This window comes from Akebia trifoliata, chromosome 1 (assembly GCF_017979445.1).
Source record: "Akebia trifoliata isolate Shusen 1 chromosome 1, ASM1797944v1, whole genome shotgun sequence".
NCBI classification, from domain to species: Eukaryota; Viridiplantae; Streptophyta; class Magnoliopsida; order Ranunculales; family Lardizabalaceae; genus Akebia; species Akebia trifoliata.
Genome location: NC_141375.1, coordinates 18,700,154 through 18,718,697, shown reverse-complemented (window position 1 = coordinate 18,718,697; position 18,544 = coordinate 18,700,154). Strand labels below are relative to the sequence as shown.

At 33.8% G+C, this 18,544-nt stretch overlaps 1 protein-coding gene across 3 annotated transcripts; it reads right to left on the bottom strand.

Annotated features, from left to right (window-relative positions):
* Nucleotides 1-394: 394 nt before the first annotated feature.
* Nucleotides 395-16,732, bottom strand: LOC147410827 (cold-responsive protein kinase 1-like). 3 transcript variants are annotated; one of them, XM_086440568.1, is made up of 8 exons: nt 16,543-16,732; nt 14,293-14,384; nt 13,065-13,214; nt 12,229-12,344; nt 11,917-12,127; nt 11,597-11,837; nt 9,910-10,060; nt 395-988 (listed from the first exon to the last, which is right to left on the bottom strand). In XM_086440568.1, exons 3-8 carry the CDS (start codon nt 13,141-13,143, stop codon nt 575-577), a joined length of 1,212 nt encoding a protein of 403 aa, XP_086296694.1. In that variant the 5' UTR covers nt 13,144-13,214; nt 14,293-14,384; nt 16,543-16,732; the 3' UTR covers nt 395-574. The 3 variants fall into 3 exon arrangements, with proteins under 3 accessions (XP_086296694.1, XP_086296684.1, XP_086296699.1); XM_086440558.1 differs by lacking the exon at nt 14,293-14,384 and having other exon boundaries at nt 13,065-13,212; nt 16,543-16,731; XM_086440573.1 differs by lacking the exons at nt 14,293-14,384; nt 16,543-16,732 and adding an exon at nt 16,487-16,505 and having other exon boundaries at nt 13,065-13,212.
* Between the last annotated feature and the right edge of the window lie 1,812 nt (nt 16,733-18,544).

The window sequence follows — 18,544 nt, the reverse complement described above, 5'->3', positions numbered from 1 at the left end:
TTTTTTGGGGTGACTCTGTCATCACTTTTATAATAAATTTAAAGGCTAAGCCCTCATTAGGGATGCTTGATCACAGTCGTCTGTGGAGGACTAACATAAAATGACAAAGATACACCATCTTCAAACTCTTCCCATAAATCTTGAGTTTTCACCTATAAAACTATGGACTTATTGGAATCACATAGACAAGATCAACACTTGTTCTCTGAATGAATTGATTATATACTTGTTTTTCGCTACTAATTTCATTTTTAGTCGAGATCATCATCATCATCGTCATCATTATCATTAGAACCATAGCAAGAATTTTTAGTCTAAATAACCAAAAAGTCATGAGTTTGTGAAGAAGAAAAAAAATAACGATAAAATGATGCAAAACATATTTGAATCTAGATTTACTCAAAAGCTCCATTTTGTGTTGTATCAATCAATGGCAGTAAAATTTCATTTATCAACTTCAGATCTGCTTTAAAAAGCCTAATTTACAATCAGTCCAATCAAATAAGATAAAGAACAAAGTGAATTGCTATACAATTAATACAAAACAACAACGCTTACAAAATGATTTCGAGTCTCAATTGCTTCGATCAGATACTGCAGTGAAGGTCATGGTGGCATGAGAGGTGGTGTTTACCGACCAAAAGCAGTCTTCCTGCTTGTCGGAGCTAGAAGATGTTGTGTAAGATGTAGGCTTTGTATCAGGCTTCTTGTTTTGGCCCTCTTTTATTTTGAGGTCCTCTAAATCAGAGATAACTCCAGGCTTCGTTATCGTCTCCACATCCACCTCACCTGTCAACATCTTAATGACGGTTGACATTGATGGACGGAGCTTCGGTATGTCTTGGGTGCATAGGAGACCAATCTTCAAGAACTGACAAGCCTCCTCGGCATCAAACTCCCCATTCAATGATGGGTCTACCAACCAAACCAATTCCCCCCGCTCGTGTAGTTCCCATGTCTGCAATAGGAGACTCCCCACACATGGTGCCTATAAGCATTAAATTAGCATGTTTTAGAAATTGATCAAATTTTTGCAACCAAAATGTTAGATCTTTCCAACTGTTAGTCTATGGGGTTACAATACATGAGAACTATGTTACCCAGTTCGTTGCTACCAGTCCAAACCACAAACTGGTTCATAGTACGGTTCGTAAAATCAAGCAAACCATGAACCCATCGAATTTTGATTGGGTTCGATGAACCGAAATATTTGGTTCGGCGAACCAAATAAATTTTTAGTTGGTTCGGGGAACCAAACAATTTTATTTTATTTTTGTCATTCTTTATATTTAAAATTTAGATTATTATATTAATTTATTTCTATTTAACTTAAATTTTTTAACATTATAATTGTACTTATAACTTTGTATACTTGAACAATATGCATGCACAAGCAAACCAAGCTAGTGAACCGATCTAGAAAGTCAAAGCAAACCAAGAAACAGATTATCTCTACCTACCCCTGCGAACAAAGTTCATTCTAGAGTGGCGAACGACAAACCCAAATTCGAACCGACAAACATGGTAATATTGCATGAGAACACACAATGAGACCTTCCACCTACATTCCTTTTTGGTGGCACAAAAAAAGACATATCAAATGCTCCAGCAACTGTAACTAGGTTGATATTGTTGTGCAAGGTCCCCTTATATAGGGATAATACAGATGGAGAGATTGAGGAAGATTCCCATAGAATTTGAGTTGGATGTTTTAAGTGGAGGAGCACTTATGGACTGTTATGTAACAAGTGCATACAATTCAAATAAAAAGGAGCCTAGCAAAAATAATCAAATTAAAAGGAAACTTTTATAAGATGGAAAAAAATAAGCCATGCTTTATAGAACTGAATGTTAGGCAGTCAAGAAGTATCACCTTAATAGATTTTATGAGCAAAGCTTAGGAAGCTAAGATGGATAACTAGAAAGACTGAAAGATAAAATTAGAAATGTATGCACTCAAGCAAATGTAGTAGTACTAGCTTATCGATCAAAGAACAAAATAAAAATAAAAATGGACTCTGCTATGTATATATATGCTAATGTCAAATGCAAGCATGGGATATTACCAACCTCCACAACAACAAAAAATTTCATAAACACCCCTAAAAAGAAATTCCATCGTCTTTTAATGGAACTAAGAAAGTCAACGACAGACAAAGGATGAAGCCAATTTATCCAATACAGTAAAGGTTGTGAATATGACTGTACACATAATTCCGTTATGGCTAATTACATGGTTGTTTATTTAGTGAAACAACCATTTTTCCTTGTAAAACAAAAAATTATAATTCTAGGATATTTTTTAAAGCGTTATTTTCATAAATGAAATCCATTATACAATGACAACAAAACCTTGATTTTGTAGACAGTAAGAGACAAAATATGACTGCTTTTTTAAGGACATTTATTGAAAAAAATATATGATTTGGAAGACTTCTAGCATCTAATTTTTGCATTGGCCCTTAGTAATCCCCATTTATATACATTAGTATCCGAACATATATGGTTGTTTTCGTTTATAATTACAAATTTATTGAAAAATAAGAAAACAAAGGTACATAGGTCAGTCGAGGTGACCAACAAAAACAGAGAAAAGCCTAGCTACCATGCATAGAATCCCATCTACAAACAAAATCATCAAATAAGACAACCTTAAAGTCGGGACATAATTTACACCAAAAAAACAGTAATCCTAAGATATTTAGCACGATCTCCTCAAAAGACACTTCGTTTCCTTCGAAAACTCTCATATTCCTCTCCAACCAAATCCCCCAAGCAGTGGAGAAAGGTAAAAACTTCCACAAGGTTTTCTTTCTCCCAGAGAACAAAGTAGTGACCCAACTTTGAAATAGCAATAAAACCGAATTCGGGAGCACCCATGATACCTTAAAAAGATCAAAGAAATGAGACCTAATGGAGAAGGAAGACTTCCAATGGATTAAAATGTGATCCACTGATTCACCAGCCGAATTACAAAGGAAACAAAAATTAAAAGACACAAATCCCCTACGAAACAAAAGATCAAGTGTTGGAAGCTTGTTCAATACGGCTACCCAAATGAAGAAACGAACCTTGGATGGAATCTTTGAACCCCAAATGAAATTGACAAGGAACTGACTAGTATTGCCAACCCTGAGGTGAAGAAGTTAACAGATAAAAATATTCCTTTAGTGAGAGTCCACTCCCTTTCGTCGTCTTTCGTGGTATCCCAACGAGCCTGATCAAGTTGAGTTGTTAGACCTACAAGATCTTGGAATTCCCAATCATTGAAATCACTCCTAAAACTCAAGTCCCAAACCAGCTCGTTTCTCTCAAGTTTCAAGAAAGAAGGCACAAGATAACCCTTTTTTCTAAAGAAACCCTTTTGTCAAGGAAATTGAAGGCAAGGAGCTGAATCTCCACACCACCAATCCTCCCAAAATCTAATCTTATATCCCTTCCCCACCTTATACCTAACCCACTTCCTGAAATCCGGGCCAATCTTCATAATACATCTCCAAACACTACACCCAAAAGAAGACCTAACTTCCTTGGATTCCCACCCATTGCATTTTTCCCCGTACTTCGCTCTGATGACCATTTTCTACAAACTAGAATTTTCAGCATTGTACCTCCACAACCACTTCCCAACAAAGCCTTATTTGAGATGCTAAAGCCCTTGATCCCAAGACCTCTATTCTTCTTCAGCTTGCAGACCACCTTCCAACTCACTAAATGTATATTTTTTGCTCCGTCTTTGTCGTTCCACTAGAAGTCCCTAACAAGTTTGTTTAGTTTTTCCTCCATATTCCTAGGGATCGAAAACAAAGAAAGATGGTAGACCGAGATACTAGCCAAAGTGTTTTTAATCAAGGTGAGTTTCCCTCCCTTAAACAAGTACCTAGTTTTCCATGAGCTCAATCGTTTCTCCATACGTTCGATTATTGAATCGCATATCAACTTACTCCTGTACTCCGCACCTAAAGGCAAACCCAAAAACAAAGAAGGGAGACACCATTTTTGGCAACTAAAGAAGACTACCAATCTAGACACCCTGACATCGCTCCTTACCCCAGACATCTTACTCTTCTTAAAATTGATCCTTAGACCCGACACTGCCTCGAAGCCACATAACACCCCTCTCAGATATTTCACTTGAGTATCCACTGGGTTCAAGAAAACTAGAGTGTCATTTGTGAAGTGAAGGAATGGCAATCTTGAATCCTCACCGCCGACCAAAAAATCCAATATCTCACTGAGGCTAGAAGCTCTTTTCAGAAAATGTCCCAAAACTTCCACCACCAACACAAACAACAAAAGGGGGAGTGGATCACCTAGCCTACTCCTTGAGCTTCTAAAGAAACCAATCAGGCTTCTGTTCATCAAAATTGAAAAAGTTGTCGAGACACATTTCATAACCCACTCAATCCATTTTTCCCCAAAACCCATGCAAAACATTATATATCTCAGAAACTCCTAGTTCACATGGTCATATGCTTTGTGCATGTCGATTTTACAAACGAGACATTGTTTGCTTGAACGTCTTCTAGAATCGATACACTCATTAGCAATAAGGACTCCATCCAGAATTTGTCTCCCCGACACAAATGCTCACTGCTCTGAGCAAATCAAACAAGGGATCACTTCATTCAATCTGTTAGCCAAAATCTTCAATAATTCAATAATAACATGTAAGCCGGGTGTTGATGATCTAAAGTCTACTATATCCTCTACACTTGGCTTTTTAGGGATCAAGGCAATAAAAGAATTGTCCAGGCAATAATCCAAATAGTCCCTCTCCTAAAGCTCCTTGATCACCTTCATGAAGTCCTCTCTAATTGTGCCCCAACAACCTTTGTAGAACGCCATGGTGAAACCATCTGGCCCTGGCACCTTTTCCCTACTCATCGAAGCTAAAGCCCTTGTCACTTCCTCCTCCTCGATGGGTCTTTCTACCCAGGCCCTCTGATTTGGGGTTAAGGAATTGCAATATTAATGATTTACATATTTCCATTTCCACATGGCTTGACACAAAATTAATTGAAGGTTTCCTTATGGAAATCACCATTTATTTCATGAAATATTTTGGTGAAAAATAAATGTTGATTGAAATAGTAAATTTTCAAGAATAAAAATGAAAGATTTTGGTGAAAATATTTTGATGAATAGTAAAGCTCAACTGAAATATTCTTTTTTTCTATAAAAAAAAAAAATCAAAATTATTGATAAGATTTATGAAAAGAACAAAAATAAATAAATTGTTTCTAGAAAATAATGTTAATTACTCATAATATTTATTCTTTAGAATAAAAAAAAATTATTAGTTAGACAGTCATGTATCATCTTATTTTGATTATCCAGAATATTACCACATTCTTAAAAGTTTACATGTACAATCATCATTGTTCTAATTACTTGAATATATTTGAAATTGTTGATAAATATTTAAAAACAAACATATATACATGTGTATAATAAGGCAATGGTGATGATAAAGATGAAGATGGTGATGTGATAGTCTTTCTATATCTCATGCCACTATAAAGTGTTATTTGTCCAATAAAATTTGGTTCCTACGTGCAAAGGAGCATGATTGGGTGAAATAAATGACTTTTTCTTATCATAAATAACTTCTGGTTGAAGTCCTTGCAGTTCTGCATTTAGTTTAAGTAAAATGAAAAAAAAAAAAAAAATTCATGAATGTGAAAGTAATTACATAATATTCTGTTGAATGCAAATAGTTGGTATAAGGCAATGGTGATGACAATATGAGTCGTTCTATATTTCATGGTTCCATGAAGTGCTATTTGTTCAATAGTATTTGTTTCAAGGTCATATTTCAGAGGGACACAAGTGTTAAGCTTTCGAAGCCCATCACAAAGTCCCACATAGGTGTCTAACACCAACAGAAATTCTATGTGCAATGTGTTGTATTAATATCTAATAGGAATATATGATAGATTGTAGAGGATTAGGTCATACACAATTGATCAAATATCCTTAATTAGAATACCCTTAATACATGTGTATATGCAAAATGCAAATCCTTAACCAAATATCAATTACAATAATCAAAAGCAAACTATGTCTGAAAAGAATGACCCCCACTAAATCACTGAATCAAGACTAGACTCTAGAATTCACACCCAGTTTACACCTTCAATAAAGACCTTATGCTGAATTCCATTATTCATACAGTTGGCAAGCACAAATGATTAAGACGTGTAGGATAATGATTAGTCTTGTCCCAATCTTTCCTCGAACAATCAAAAACTTACTCTCTATATGTTTTGTCCTTGAACAAACATGATAGTTCTTCACGTACTTCATCAAGACCTCACTATCACAATAAACCTTCACGGGCTTGTGAATGGACTTCACTACGGGTAGTTGTTTGATGAAATTTCTCAAACATACACATGGAGTACTGCTTGGATCAAATTTCCAGTACCACTCTCAAGCTGCCTGTTTGAGCCACAGAGTGACCTTAGAGTCTGCTAACCAACTTATAGTTTTTTTAATATCATTTAGTTTGTCATGTGGTATTTCAAATAAATAATAAACCACATCTCAAGTTGCCTAAATTTATAAAATTTTCATACTAATTTACTGCAACCAATCGCATCTACCTAAGTGTCTCCTTATTCTTATTTTATCTAAATGGGTTGGTTCTGGCCTTGGCTTTTGGTACTTTTGAATAGGCCATGCTCGAAGCCCAATAATTCACAATTCAACTTCAGGTTCATGGTCTCCCTTAAATAGTTTTTTCAGATTTGTTTAAAATGTCACCAATATCCCAATTTGCACTAATATCAGTGCCAATTTCATATATGGTAGTAGGGAGGGGTCTGCGGAAGGAGGGGATGGCCTCTCATCAGCGGTAGGAAGATCCAAGCAAGATTTTGAAATCATTAGTAAAATTTTATTTTAAGGCCTTATATAGAAGTTCAGAAATTTTCTCCCTAAAATAATATTTACTTAAAAAAGAGAAATAACTCGATTTTGTACAATTAATGATGATGCAAACAGAAGTAATATAGTTATTTCACATGGAAACATAACTTTTCAATAAATTTTCTATTATTTTATTGAAAATGTGTTGTCCAAAAAAACAATATTTGTCATAAAATAATACTAAGAAATGCCATTACGTGGGCAGCAAGTGAATTCCTCTCATCTTCTAGAAATATGGCATACTCTGATTGGTTATCTCCACCTTGTTGTAAGGGTAGACTAGTTTTTTTACTCAGCTATTATGGAGTTATTAATATTTTCAGTCTTTTTCTAGGGGAATTTTGTCACTCCGAATTTATCTTAATATAAATAATAATTTCTAGTAGACATGAGAGTTAATTCATGATCTCTTTTTCTCTTTTTCTCTCCATCTCTCTTTTCTTTATTTTCTCCTTCTTTGTTTTCTTCTTAATTTTCTACTCACCTGCCCTAAAGGTCTAGAATATGCAACCTTTCGATCCTTGTGCATGCCCTATAAAGTAACATATTATTGTTCTGGAACTAAGCCTTTTACAAACCTCGACTATAAAGCATTGCTTTAGGGGGACAAGTTCAAATATGCAAATGGTTCAAGCTGAGCATTGTCCCATTATAAGAGCTCAATGGATGTACAAGGTACTGAATTGTAGTGAATTCAATTGAAATACAATCGTTTTTATGAGGCTTGTCCCTAGTGAGGAATGGCACAACATGTCCCTCGCCATATTCTGATAGGTTTTGAGTCTTCTTTCCAAAATTCCATCATGTTTTGGTATCCACACGGTGATGTACAGTGATAGGAGTTTTTCAGTAATTTTTTCATGATTTACTCAATTCACTTTTTGCATTGCCATAGCACTCACCTTCCCTATCCTATCTGACAATATTTACCTTTGTCCCTAATTGTATCTCAACCTCTATTTGGTTTCTCTTGAACATAACCAAAGCTACTGATTTGTGATAGTTTACATACATATAGGCATATATTGAGTAATTATCCACAAATGTATTTCATCATCTATCCAATCTTTTAGCAACATAAAGCTTGATTGAGAATAAAGACAAATAACAATGCAAAAGCTAGACAAGGTGCTCTCGATTAATGCCAGCTTACGTCTGTTGGAGAGAAGGCCTCTTTTCCAAGGGACAAACCTTCTACTTATCGAAAAAAGAAAAGGAAAAAAGGCAAACCTTCTCTTGAACACCTAGACAACTAGGACCTAGAAAGCTTCAATCTATACAAAGCCCCCAAAAATAGATCCTAATATGATGTAGGTAAAATCACACCTTGATTTTATGATCTTTTCTATTCTAAAAACATGCATGCATATCTTTTGACCTAGAAGATGTGTGAGTATATAGTCATATGTATATAAATAGTTTTTGTCTACAAATTGAATATAAGGAACGTGTAGCATACACGTATAAATGTTTATAGAAGGATTGCAATCCGATATTTCGTGTATAGGTCATTATAACATTATATAGAAGTCAAACTTGATGTAGGGTAGAACACATAAACCTGGAGTTTATTTTAAAAATCAGATTCTAGGGTGAAATCCCAAGAACTAGGAGTGATGAAGAATCTCTATGTTAAGCAAAACAGACTAGAAACTTCAATCTAGGTTTTAGATTGATGGGCATCAATCACAAACATTAAAATTAAGAACTAATATCGGGTTCTTATGATCAAAATAAAAAATAAAAAAACAAAGAAAGGGAAGAAGTCTCTTCTTTTTTCTTTTATTAATCAATCTTCAAAAAAACTAACTCACTGAATTTGTTTATTGGAGCTCCCTATACAGATAACTCCATAATAACTTCGAAACCTTCTAAAATACTGAAAAGTGATTTCCTAATCTATCTATAGAATATTACTAACCTTCTAATCCTATTAGAACTCAATTTGAACATCTAAAAGGACTTCTAATTATAAACTAAAGAATAAAAACAAATTTTAAACATAAAACAAATTAGAAACCATGATTTAATATCTCGTTTCGTTTCGTTGTTTCAGTTTTTCCAAAAACCAAAACGATACCAAAACATTAGTATGAAGATATAAAAAGTCTTTTAGAAGAGACCTAAATCAAGGGGCATATCATTCTTTGAAAAACCAGGGGTATCTAAAATATTTAGAAAATATGATGGATAAATTGTATAATTCAGTCGGTCTTTAAGAGAAGACTAAGGTCAAGGGCATATTATCCCTTTGAGAACCAATCGGGTTTCCTGAAATATGAAAACAACAGAGAGAAAGGGGGAAACAGACACCGATATCAGCAACTTCTTCCATTTCGTCTTTAATTTTTTTGCAGAGAAGGAGAGAGAGAGAGAGAAGATGAAGGAGGAAGAGGATCTGACTTGAACTCCAATGGCTCGATTCTAACAATCCAGCATCCAGGTACTTCTCTTTTTCTTTCTAAATATGTTATGGATCTCTTTCTCTCTCTTTTAAGAAAAATGAAACAAAACTAGTAATGTTTCAATTTTACACGTGTTTCGTCTCGGAATGTTAAAATTCTGAAATGTTTCGTACGAAACATTCCAAAACAAAACGAAATTTTAAACCATGTTAGAGACTAACTAGGAAAAGAAATTTTCTAAAACTGGAATAAAAACTAACTAGGACTATTTAAGCAACTAAAAATTAGAAACTCAATAAAAGAAAGAGTCCTAAGGGGAGTTGGACTAGGTCTTGTGGACCGGTCAAAGCTTGGGTCGAATTGACTTGGTCAACCCAAGTTGACTTTGCCAAACAAAGTTAACTCGGTCAATGCTATTGATTTCTTTCTTCAACGCATCTTAACTCAATCATAGTTATTGAGATAAGTGTCAACAAGTCTATCTACATCAAAACTACAATTTTATTAAAGAAAAAAGCCATTTCAGGTTTTGACTATGGAATGTGGTTGTGAGGACTCAAGAATTCCTTACCCTTTCATGAAGATATTGTTCTCCAACGGGTAACCGTGAGGTCATGTTGCGCCTCCCACTGACTATTTCCAAGATGAGAACACCAAAACTATAAATATCTGCTTTCCGAGTCAATTGCCCCCGTATTGCGTACTCTGGTGCCAAATAGCCCCTATAAAAGCATACATAAATACATGTTATAGAAGTACTACAAGCTGAAAATAAGACTAGTACGTCGCAATAAAGGATGGTAATCATTGTCATAGTGACAGAAATCTGTGATTTTTTTGGAAAAAAAAAAAAAAAAGAGATTAAATCACAATTTTAAAGGTTGTCGATAAATCACAATCTTTTTCAATAAATAACGAAGTTTTTGAAAAAACCATGAATCGATAATTTTTTGAAAAATCCGAGATTATTTTTGTTTTTAGCATTTTTTAAGTATTATTTTTTCAATTAATATATCAAATGCATATATATGTTTACATTTTTTGTACCTAATTTTTTTTTTTTTTAGTTTGTCCAATGTTTTCTCGACTTTTTTCGAAGCTTTCTCTTGCCAAATTCTTCCTGAACCACGACTTTGTCACTATGATCATTGTAGTTCTACTCTAAGAATAGACTACGCCTCCTAATTATATTGGAACATCTGGTATGGCCTAGTAGCACCCAACATACATATCATGCACATTCCCATCCCAAGTAGCGGATTTGACATAGGGTTAGAGGGTTAATGGTGCAGGGCAGTGAAGGGAGAAAAGAAAATAAGGGGGCTTTAGTGAATTTGGTTTAGGATTTGGGTGACAATAAGAAATGGGTTCCAAAACCTCTATTAGATGTAAAACACAAAGTTTTCCAACATTTTGAAATTACAATTAGGGAAAGGTTTTAAAGGTTAAGAGAATGGAGAAAGGATTAAAGGTTGAGGTTTGTACGTTTCAAGAATCAAGAATTAAGAAAAACAAAAAAAATAGAAAAGAAAAAAATAAATATTAGAAGAAAAAAAGAATGAGAAATTGATAAAATAGAACCTTAGAATCACACCAAGAATGGTGGAGAACTCACTTCACTCCATGAAAGAAACTCATTATTTATTCATCAAAATCTTCATTGTTAAAAAAAAAACCTAAATACAATTTCTATAAAGAAAATAAATCAAGAATCCTAGTCAAACTAAAATACCAAATAAATAACCTTATTTTCATAATTTTCTCTCTCCTAATTTTTCAACCCTAATAAACTAAAATAAAAAACAAACTAAAGTTACTAAACTATCCCTAAATATTATGCTAAGACTATGGGCCAATAAAACATCAAAATAAGTCCCAAAAAATTAAAATTAAAGTCTTAAAATAGAAATCTAAATAAATAACTAATGTAAAATAATCCCGAACAATAAAACGATAAATCTAAACCCAAATAAGTGAAAATCTAAATAATTACAAATTTTCAATCGAAACCCTTAGTCGTTGACTTGATTTGTGTTCCACATTAATTAAACATTATTAATGGTTCAGAAAAAGTCAACGATTGGATGGTTATGATCATTTAATAGTTTTATTTATTTATTATTTATTTATGCGATTGTTATGTGGGACCATTGAGTTGTTCAATTTATGAACCATAGAATTACTTATAGTGTTGAATTCCTAATACAAAAACACGTCCAAGCATTACTGATAAAAGCAATATGAATTGTTGAACTTACATTGTTCCTGCAACACGTGTACTAACATGAGTCATGTTGGGTGGTATAAGCTTTGCAAGACCAAAATCTGAAATTTTGGGATTGAGGTCTTTATCAAGGAGGATATTGCTTGCTTTGATATCTCTATGAATTATATGTGGTTGGATTTCCTCATGTAGGAAAGCAAGCCCACGGGCAACTCCGATGCATATCTTAGAACGTGTTGTCCAACTAAATTGGGCTCTGATATGGTCTCGTCCACCTTAAAATAGAAAGGACCAAAAAATTATTAGCAAGATGATTAAATTATTCTCCAACTCAATGTGAAACTACGGAATTACCTAAGAAAGTTTGTGCGAGGCTGTTATTCTCAAGGTATCCATATACCAAAATTCTATGGTCCTCTTCCACGCAACAACCATATAATTTAACTAGGTTTTCGTGCTCTATATTTGAGATCACATTTATCTCTGTTAAGAACTCTCGCACCCCTTGTCTTGATTCCGCAGAGAGTACCTTTATAGCAGCAAGTGCACCACCATTAAGCCTTCCCTGCTCATCCACAAACAGAAAAAAAAAAGTTGACATTCTGATTTGAGATAACTAAGTTAGCGTGGTTTTGCAAAGATTTGTGGATGCATAGTAAATTTTACCTTGTAAACAGAACCAAAACCTCCCTCCCCAATTTTATTAGCTGGACTAAAATTTTTGGTGGCAATTGCCAATTCTTTGTAAGTGTACAAATTAAGATTATGGATGCCTGACACAACTGCATTCAAACCAAATCCGACAAAAAAACAAACTTGTTAACAATCATTAACAAAAATGCAGGGAAGTATGAAGTGCTCTGCAACAAGGAAAGTCCATAAATGATGTTCATGTTGAGTGAAAAAGAGGAGGCTTGAGCTTATATATACTAATCAATATAATTCATCTAAGACTGATTTTGACCATTGAAAGGTTGTGATTAGTACTCAAGTGAATATTCACATCCTATACCTTCTTCATTTACGAATATTGTGATCAGTTTATTTAAATCTTTTTTTTTTTTTTTTGCTTCTATTTTGTTTAAAAGAGTAAAACTAAGAAGAAAGCAAAATACATTCAATCTTTTTCTAAAAGTGCAAAACTATAGATTGTTGGATGGAATGAGAAGGTGATAGATAATAAGCCAATGGCCGTGTTACATAGATAAATGCCTTATAATGCATCTCTTTTCATTAAACATAATCATTTTATCTCGTACAGCTCATTTAATACATAATGTCATAATTGCTAAGATAGATGACGTGTCTTTCCAAGTCTTGACCAGTATAAATCATAACTATACACAAATGCTCATGTATGGTATCAAGTGCCAAACCGCTATTTAACAAAAAAAGTGACAGCATTTTTATAGAAAAATACAATCAATTTGCAAAAGAAACATTTTAAGTATTCAATCCTAGAAATAGTATTCTATGTAATTTCTTAACTTTTGAGAGTTTACCTCTATCTTCATCAACTTCAAGAACTCGTTTATCTGAAGAAGACACCTTCCTTCGAAATAAGAAAGAGCAACAAGCCATTACTTTATGATGCACACTGATCAGCTTTCCACTTGCAGGCAATGCTTCACAGAAAATCAGTTCCAGGCCCTACAAAAATGAACCATAAGATAAAAACACTGAAAAAGGACTAAAACCATATAGTATCACTTCATAGAAACCAAAACTCATTTGTTCTCTTGTACCAATTCTAGACGATAAGAAGCACTAAAGATCATGTTTCTAAATATTCATTGAATTCCCTAGAAAAGAATCATTTAAAATATGATCCAATTATCAAATTTTCATCAAGATTCACTTGAATTGAATTTTAAGGATTTTCAGTGATTCTTATTTTGGCAATCCAAAGGACAAGGTGGATTGCCAAAATCAAAAGCGAGAAAAGTAATATTAAAGAAAGGGCAAAAGGGAACTATGGTCTCTTTATTGATGTCTTGCAGTTCTAAGAAATAATCTTGCAGTATTTAATAGAATTAAAAGGCAGAAAAAGGTTAAAGCCATATCTTAAAATTCAATTAATTTACAAGAAAATATTTGTTCCGGATACAAATTTACAATTTCAGATCTGTTCTACGCTTGGGATTTTGGGCAATGCATACCAATACAACATCAGGTGTGAGTTTATGAGGTGAGAAAGGATCCTACATTAATACCATTAATACAGTTCAGCCATTGATCTACCACAGGGTTCACTCTGAGTGATTGAGATTTTGGAATCATTTTACACATTTGTTTTGCAACATTTTTAATCATAAAGCACTTAATAATATTAACCCAGCATGGATCTGCTTAAGTGACAAACTTGAACACCTATCTCCTCCTTGCTCACTACTTACTAAAAGAAAACAAGTAATAGCTAAACTTTAGTCTTAGTCCAATAACTTACCTGGTTGACTTCAAACTCGGATGATATCTTATGGTTTGGATAGGTAAAATCTCATATTATAGTAATAGCAATAATAGCTATAAGCTCCTATACCAATAATACCAATAATCAAAGTCCAGGTCCACCAATAGTGGATAGTTTCCTATCCAGCTTGGTTCGGAGAGCACTTGTTTACTGCGCTTAGGGTGAACGGATTGGCTGAAATGCCACAGCCCAAATGCTGAACTATTGACTCTACTTGTTCGGATGGGTGTTCACCCCAAAGTGTTCCCGGACCTTATCCTCAGTCAGTAACTTAGTGCAGCATGGCCAATTCCATTGAAAACAACCAGCAGTATGGTGTAATGCAACTTTGAGGTTGTGAGTTCAAGTCCAGCTTACCCATAAAAAATAGAAATAAAAACAAGAATAAGAACGACCCCAACAATCCCAACACAAGCAAAGTAATAAATTAAAATACCAATACTTCAAATAAATACAGTTGTGAGTCCCACTCTGCTACAGTTTTTTGAGGGATAAATGTTCCACTCTAGCCATAGTAGAATGGGCTCCACATTACCCACTTTATTGCCTTTCTCTTTTACCCCTTTTTCAATAATACCCCTCTAACTTTACTATCTTTCCTCTTTTGCCCCTTTAAACCCAAAGAGGATGCCCATGCTGTAGGCACAAACGAACTCTAGTACTACAATAATCTTGGAATATATCTACATCCTACCTTGAAATTATTCTAAACTTACCTTTCTTTTTCCACTTTGTTAGGCAAGCAAGGGGTTAGTGGTCAGCATGAAAGTGAATTCAATGAGTTTTGAATTTAGGTCATGGGATCAACGCTCCGTAGACCTTACCAATGTAGCTAAGTTGGCACTCCATATGCCTTACTTACCTATTTGTATTGCAACTCTCATAATCACAAAGTACTTAATAAGATTAACCCAATCAAGTTATTTCTCATGTCAAAAACTTCATAAACGGGGTGACAAACTGGGACTTTGGGTTTAGAAGAACGTTTAATGATTGGCAGGTGGATATTTTAGGGAGATTAATTTGCTTGGTGGAGAATAGCTACATAAGGAGATCCTCGGACGACCAGAGATTGTGGAGCGGCACTAGGGATGGGAAATTCACGGTAAAATCTCTGTACGCTGGTATCGCTCCAAGGAGTGCATTGCCTTTCCCTCATTCGTTTGTCTGGGGTGGTAAAATCTCTCCTAAGATATCGGTCTTTATGTGGATGGCGGCATTGGAAAGACTCCCAACCATGGACCAATTAATCAAAAGAGGTTTTATTTCTCCGAATCAGTGTTGTTTGTATAGATCTCAAGCGGAAACGGTGGACCATTTACTCATTCATTGCCAAGTGGGCCACCACATTTGGTCGCATTTCTTATCCTTATTTGGTTTAATGGATTATCTTCCTTACTCGGTTAAGTCAATCTTGGAGTCTTGGCTGGTCTGGGGACACTCGTTTACGTCATCAAAATAGATTCTATGGGTTTTGGCCCCCTCTGTGATCTATTGGGGCATTTGGTTAGATGGTAATGGTTGCATTTTTTTAGGAGAAAGTATCTTCGGTTGATCGATTGGTTTTATCGATCTTAGAGCTTTTATTTCACTTGGAGCAAGATTTATAAGAAATTTAAGGGAGTCTTCTTTGAGGATTTTGTTGCGAAATGGGATAGGGTTTGTTCTTTGTCGGGATAGATTTTTGTAGCTTGTGTTGCGTTTTGCTTTTTTGTTGTTTTCTTTGTTTTGGGTGGATCCCTCAACCCCCCTCGCTTTCTTTGATTATTATTAAATTCATCTTTATCGATAAAAATAAAAATAAAAAATAAAAAGATTAACCAAATACGAATCAGCTTAAATTGACACGCTTGAACACCTATCTCCTACTTACTCATCACTTATTAAAGAAAAAAAAAAATAACAAAGCTTTGCACTTAGACCCATAGCGTAGCTGGTTGACATAGTGCCTGCAAATTTGAGATTATGGATCCAAGTCCAGCTTACCCATAAAAATAAAAAATAAAAAAGCAAGAATGAGAACAAACCCAATAACCCCAACATTCAAGAAGTAATAAAAATTAAAAACCCAATAATTCAAATGAATCAGAACTGCAATAAGCTTGGACTATATCTACCACCTAACTGGAAATTCTGTTAAATTTACCCATTTGTATTGAAACTCTCTTAATCATAAAGCTCTTTGTTAAATTGCTCTCCTCTCTATTAAAGTTTGCTTCAAATTCAAAGAAAACAGACAAGAACAACAATCACAAAAAGTGGAAAATTAAAAAACCCAATACTTCAAATCAATCAAAATATAACAGTAATCTAGGAAAATATCTACCACCTACTTCAGAAATCACAATATAACAATAAATACATAAGCACTGCAAATAATGAAGGAAAAGAAAGAAATTAAAACTGAAACATCTGTGATTTTTAAAAAATATCACACAAGAGAATGGAATTTACCACACAAGAAGGTATATAGAAAGAAAAAAAAGCAGGGAAATCTACAGTTACCATACCCAGCATTTGTTCTAATGGTGTGCTCTGCTGAGTTTTCTGGTTCGTCTCCCTCAACTTTCAAAACGTCAACTAAGACTAAGCTACGCGTGTCCATAATAATGTATACAGCCTTCCACGCAAGAGAGACAAAAATCTCTAGACCTTCGCTGCTTCATAGAAAACCAATTGAGCTGACTGAGTCCAATTGTCAGAGTCCAATTGTCAAACTAAGTGGCGTGTTGGATGGGGTTTTTCAATATAATAATGAAGGTGGCCGAGACGACTCGAACGCCTCACCTCGGTTTCCAACAGTCAACGTGATTAGCTCCGTACGGCATAAAATGGGTCATATTTTATCCGACTAATCCGAATTTAGCGGTTTTGGCTCCTTGGAATAGATCCTCGGATATGGATCCATGCATATATCCACCTAGATCCGAATTATATAATGAATTGAAAATTTCTTTATTAAAAAAAATATATATTATAATGGTAAAATAAAATAATATAGCAATTAACAAATAAATATAGAACAAAAAAATGTTGAACAATATGAAATTATCCGACCTAATATGATCCTCGAATCAAGCAATTTTGTCGAGTTGGTTCTAAATTAAGTGAAATCAAAATTATTTAGATATGGTTTATCTTGCAATATTTGAGTCGGATTCCAATATGAATTTGGATCCAAATAAAGAAATTCGAATATAAATATGGATATACTCATATCCGACCCAAATTTAACCAATTTTAAGCCCTAAACAGTGGTTAGTTGATAAAGACCAATTTTGAACTCAATTCATGGTAACAAAACTTGTAGACTTTAATCAACTTAACAAGTTTTTCCACTTGCATCTCAATTTTTCAAATATGGGAGTGAAATTTCCAATGTGAATTACCAACTCATTTGCTCGTTTGATTATTTGAAAACTGTTTAATCTTCCAATTTTGGTATTTTTCATAAACTATCGTCAGTTTTTTAAATTTATTAAGGAACATGATGTTATAAAAATAGAATTTGAAAATTTTCTCTGAAGCACATAGTAATCTACGTTGTCTTATAGACAATAGACACCCCCACTTCGATTGAACACGAAGATGCAGATGGGTTGCTGGCAAACTTGTCTTCAAGATACAACAGAGCCCAGTTCTATCACAACTGTATATTTCCTCAAAATTTGCACTATTTTGAGAAAATCTATCACACAGAATCTCGAATACACGAATGCCTCTTTTTGTAGAAAATTTTGAATATTATATATTTTAATAGTATTGATCTTCATAAATAGCTAACAATTACAAAAGTCACATCCATTCATAACTGATTTTTTTTTAAATCTCAATAGGTATGAAACCCATTGGAACTACTAGGCACCTATTCAGATCAAGGAATCCGTTAAGCACCCTGTAGGCCCCTTCGACACCTTTCAGATCGGCCTTCGTGCATATCCAAAATTGGACGGCCCTATTAAATATTTAATTTCTCTCTCTCTTTCTTTATTTTCTTTCTTTCTTGTTTTATATTTTATTTATATATATATATATATATATATATAATAAAAAAAAAACTATTAAATTTCCATATAGTTAGAAGCCATTAGGATCTCTCAAGGAGAGAGTCTTTGGAATGAAGAAAGAGTTGAGAATAGGTTCTTATTTATAGGTTTAAAAATCCCTCCAAAATATTTAAAAAGCAATGTGGGATTTACAAAATATTTGAAAAAGGTGCCAAAAAGAACTTTTACAAACTTCAATCCATGTGAAAAGATATCAACCAATAGAAATGTTCTTTTTTAAAAATGCTTACTTTTCTTTAACAAAAAAGTACACTAACCACAAAGTAACTTTCAAATATCATTTTAAAATAAACTAAATTAATTTTATTTGAATCAATTTTAAATAAATATTAATCAACATTTATTTTAACACATGATATTATTACATAATTAAATTATGATTATACCCCAAACTTATCAAATAATGATTACCAATCATTTTATTATAAAATTACAAAGTAACTGA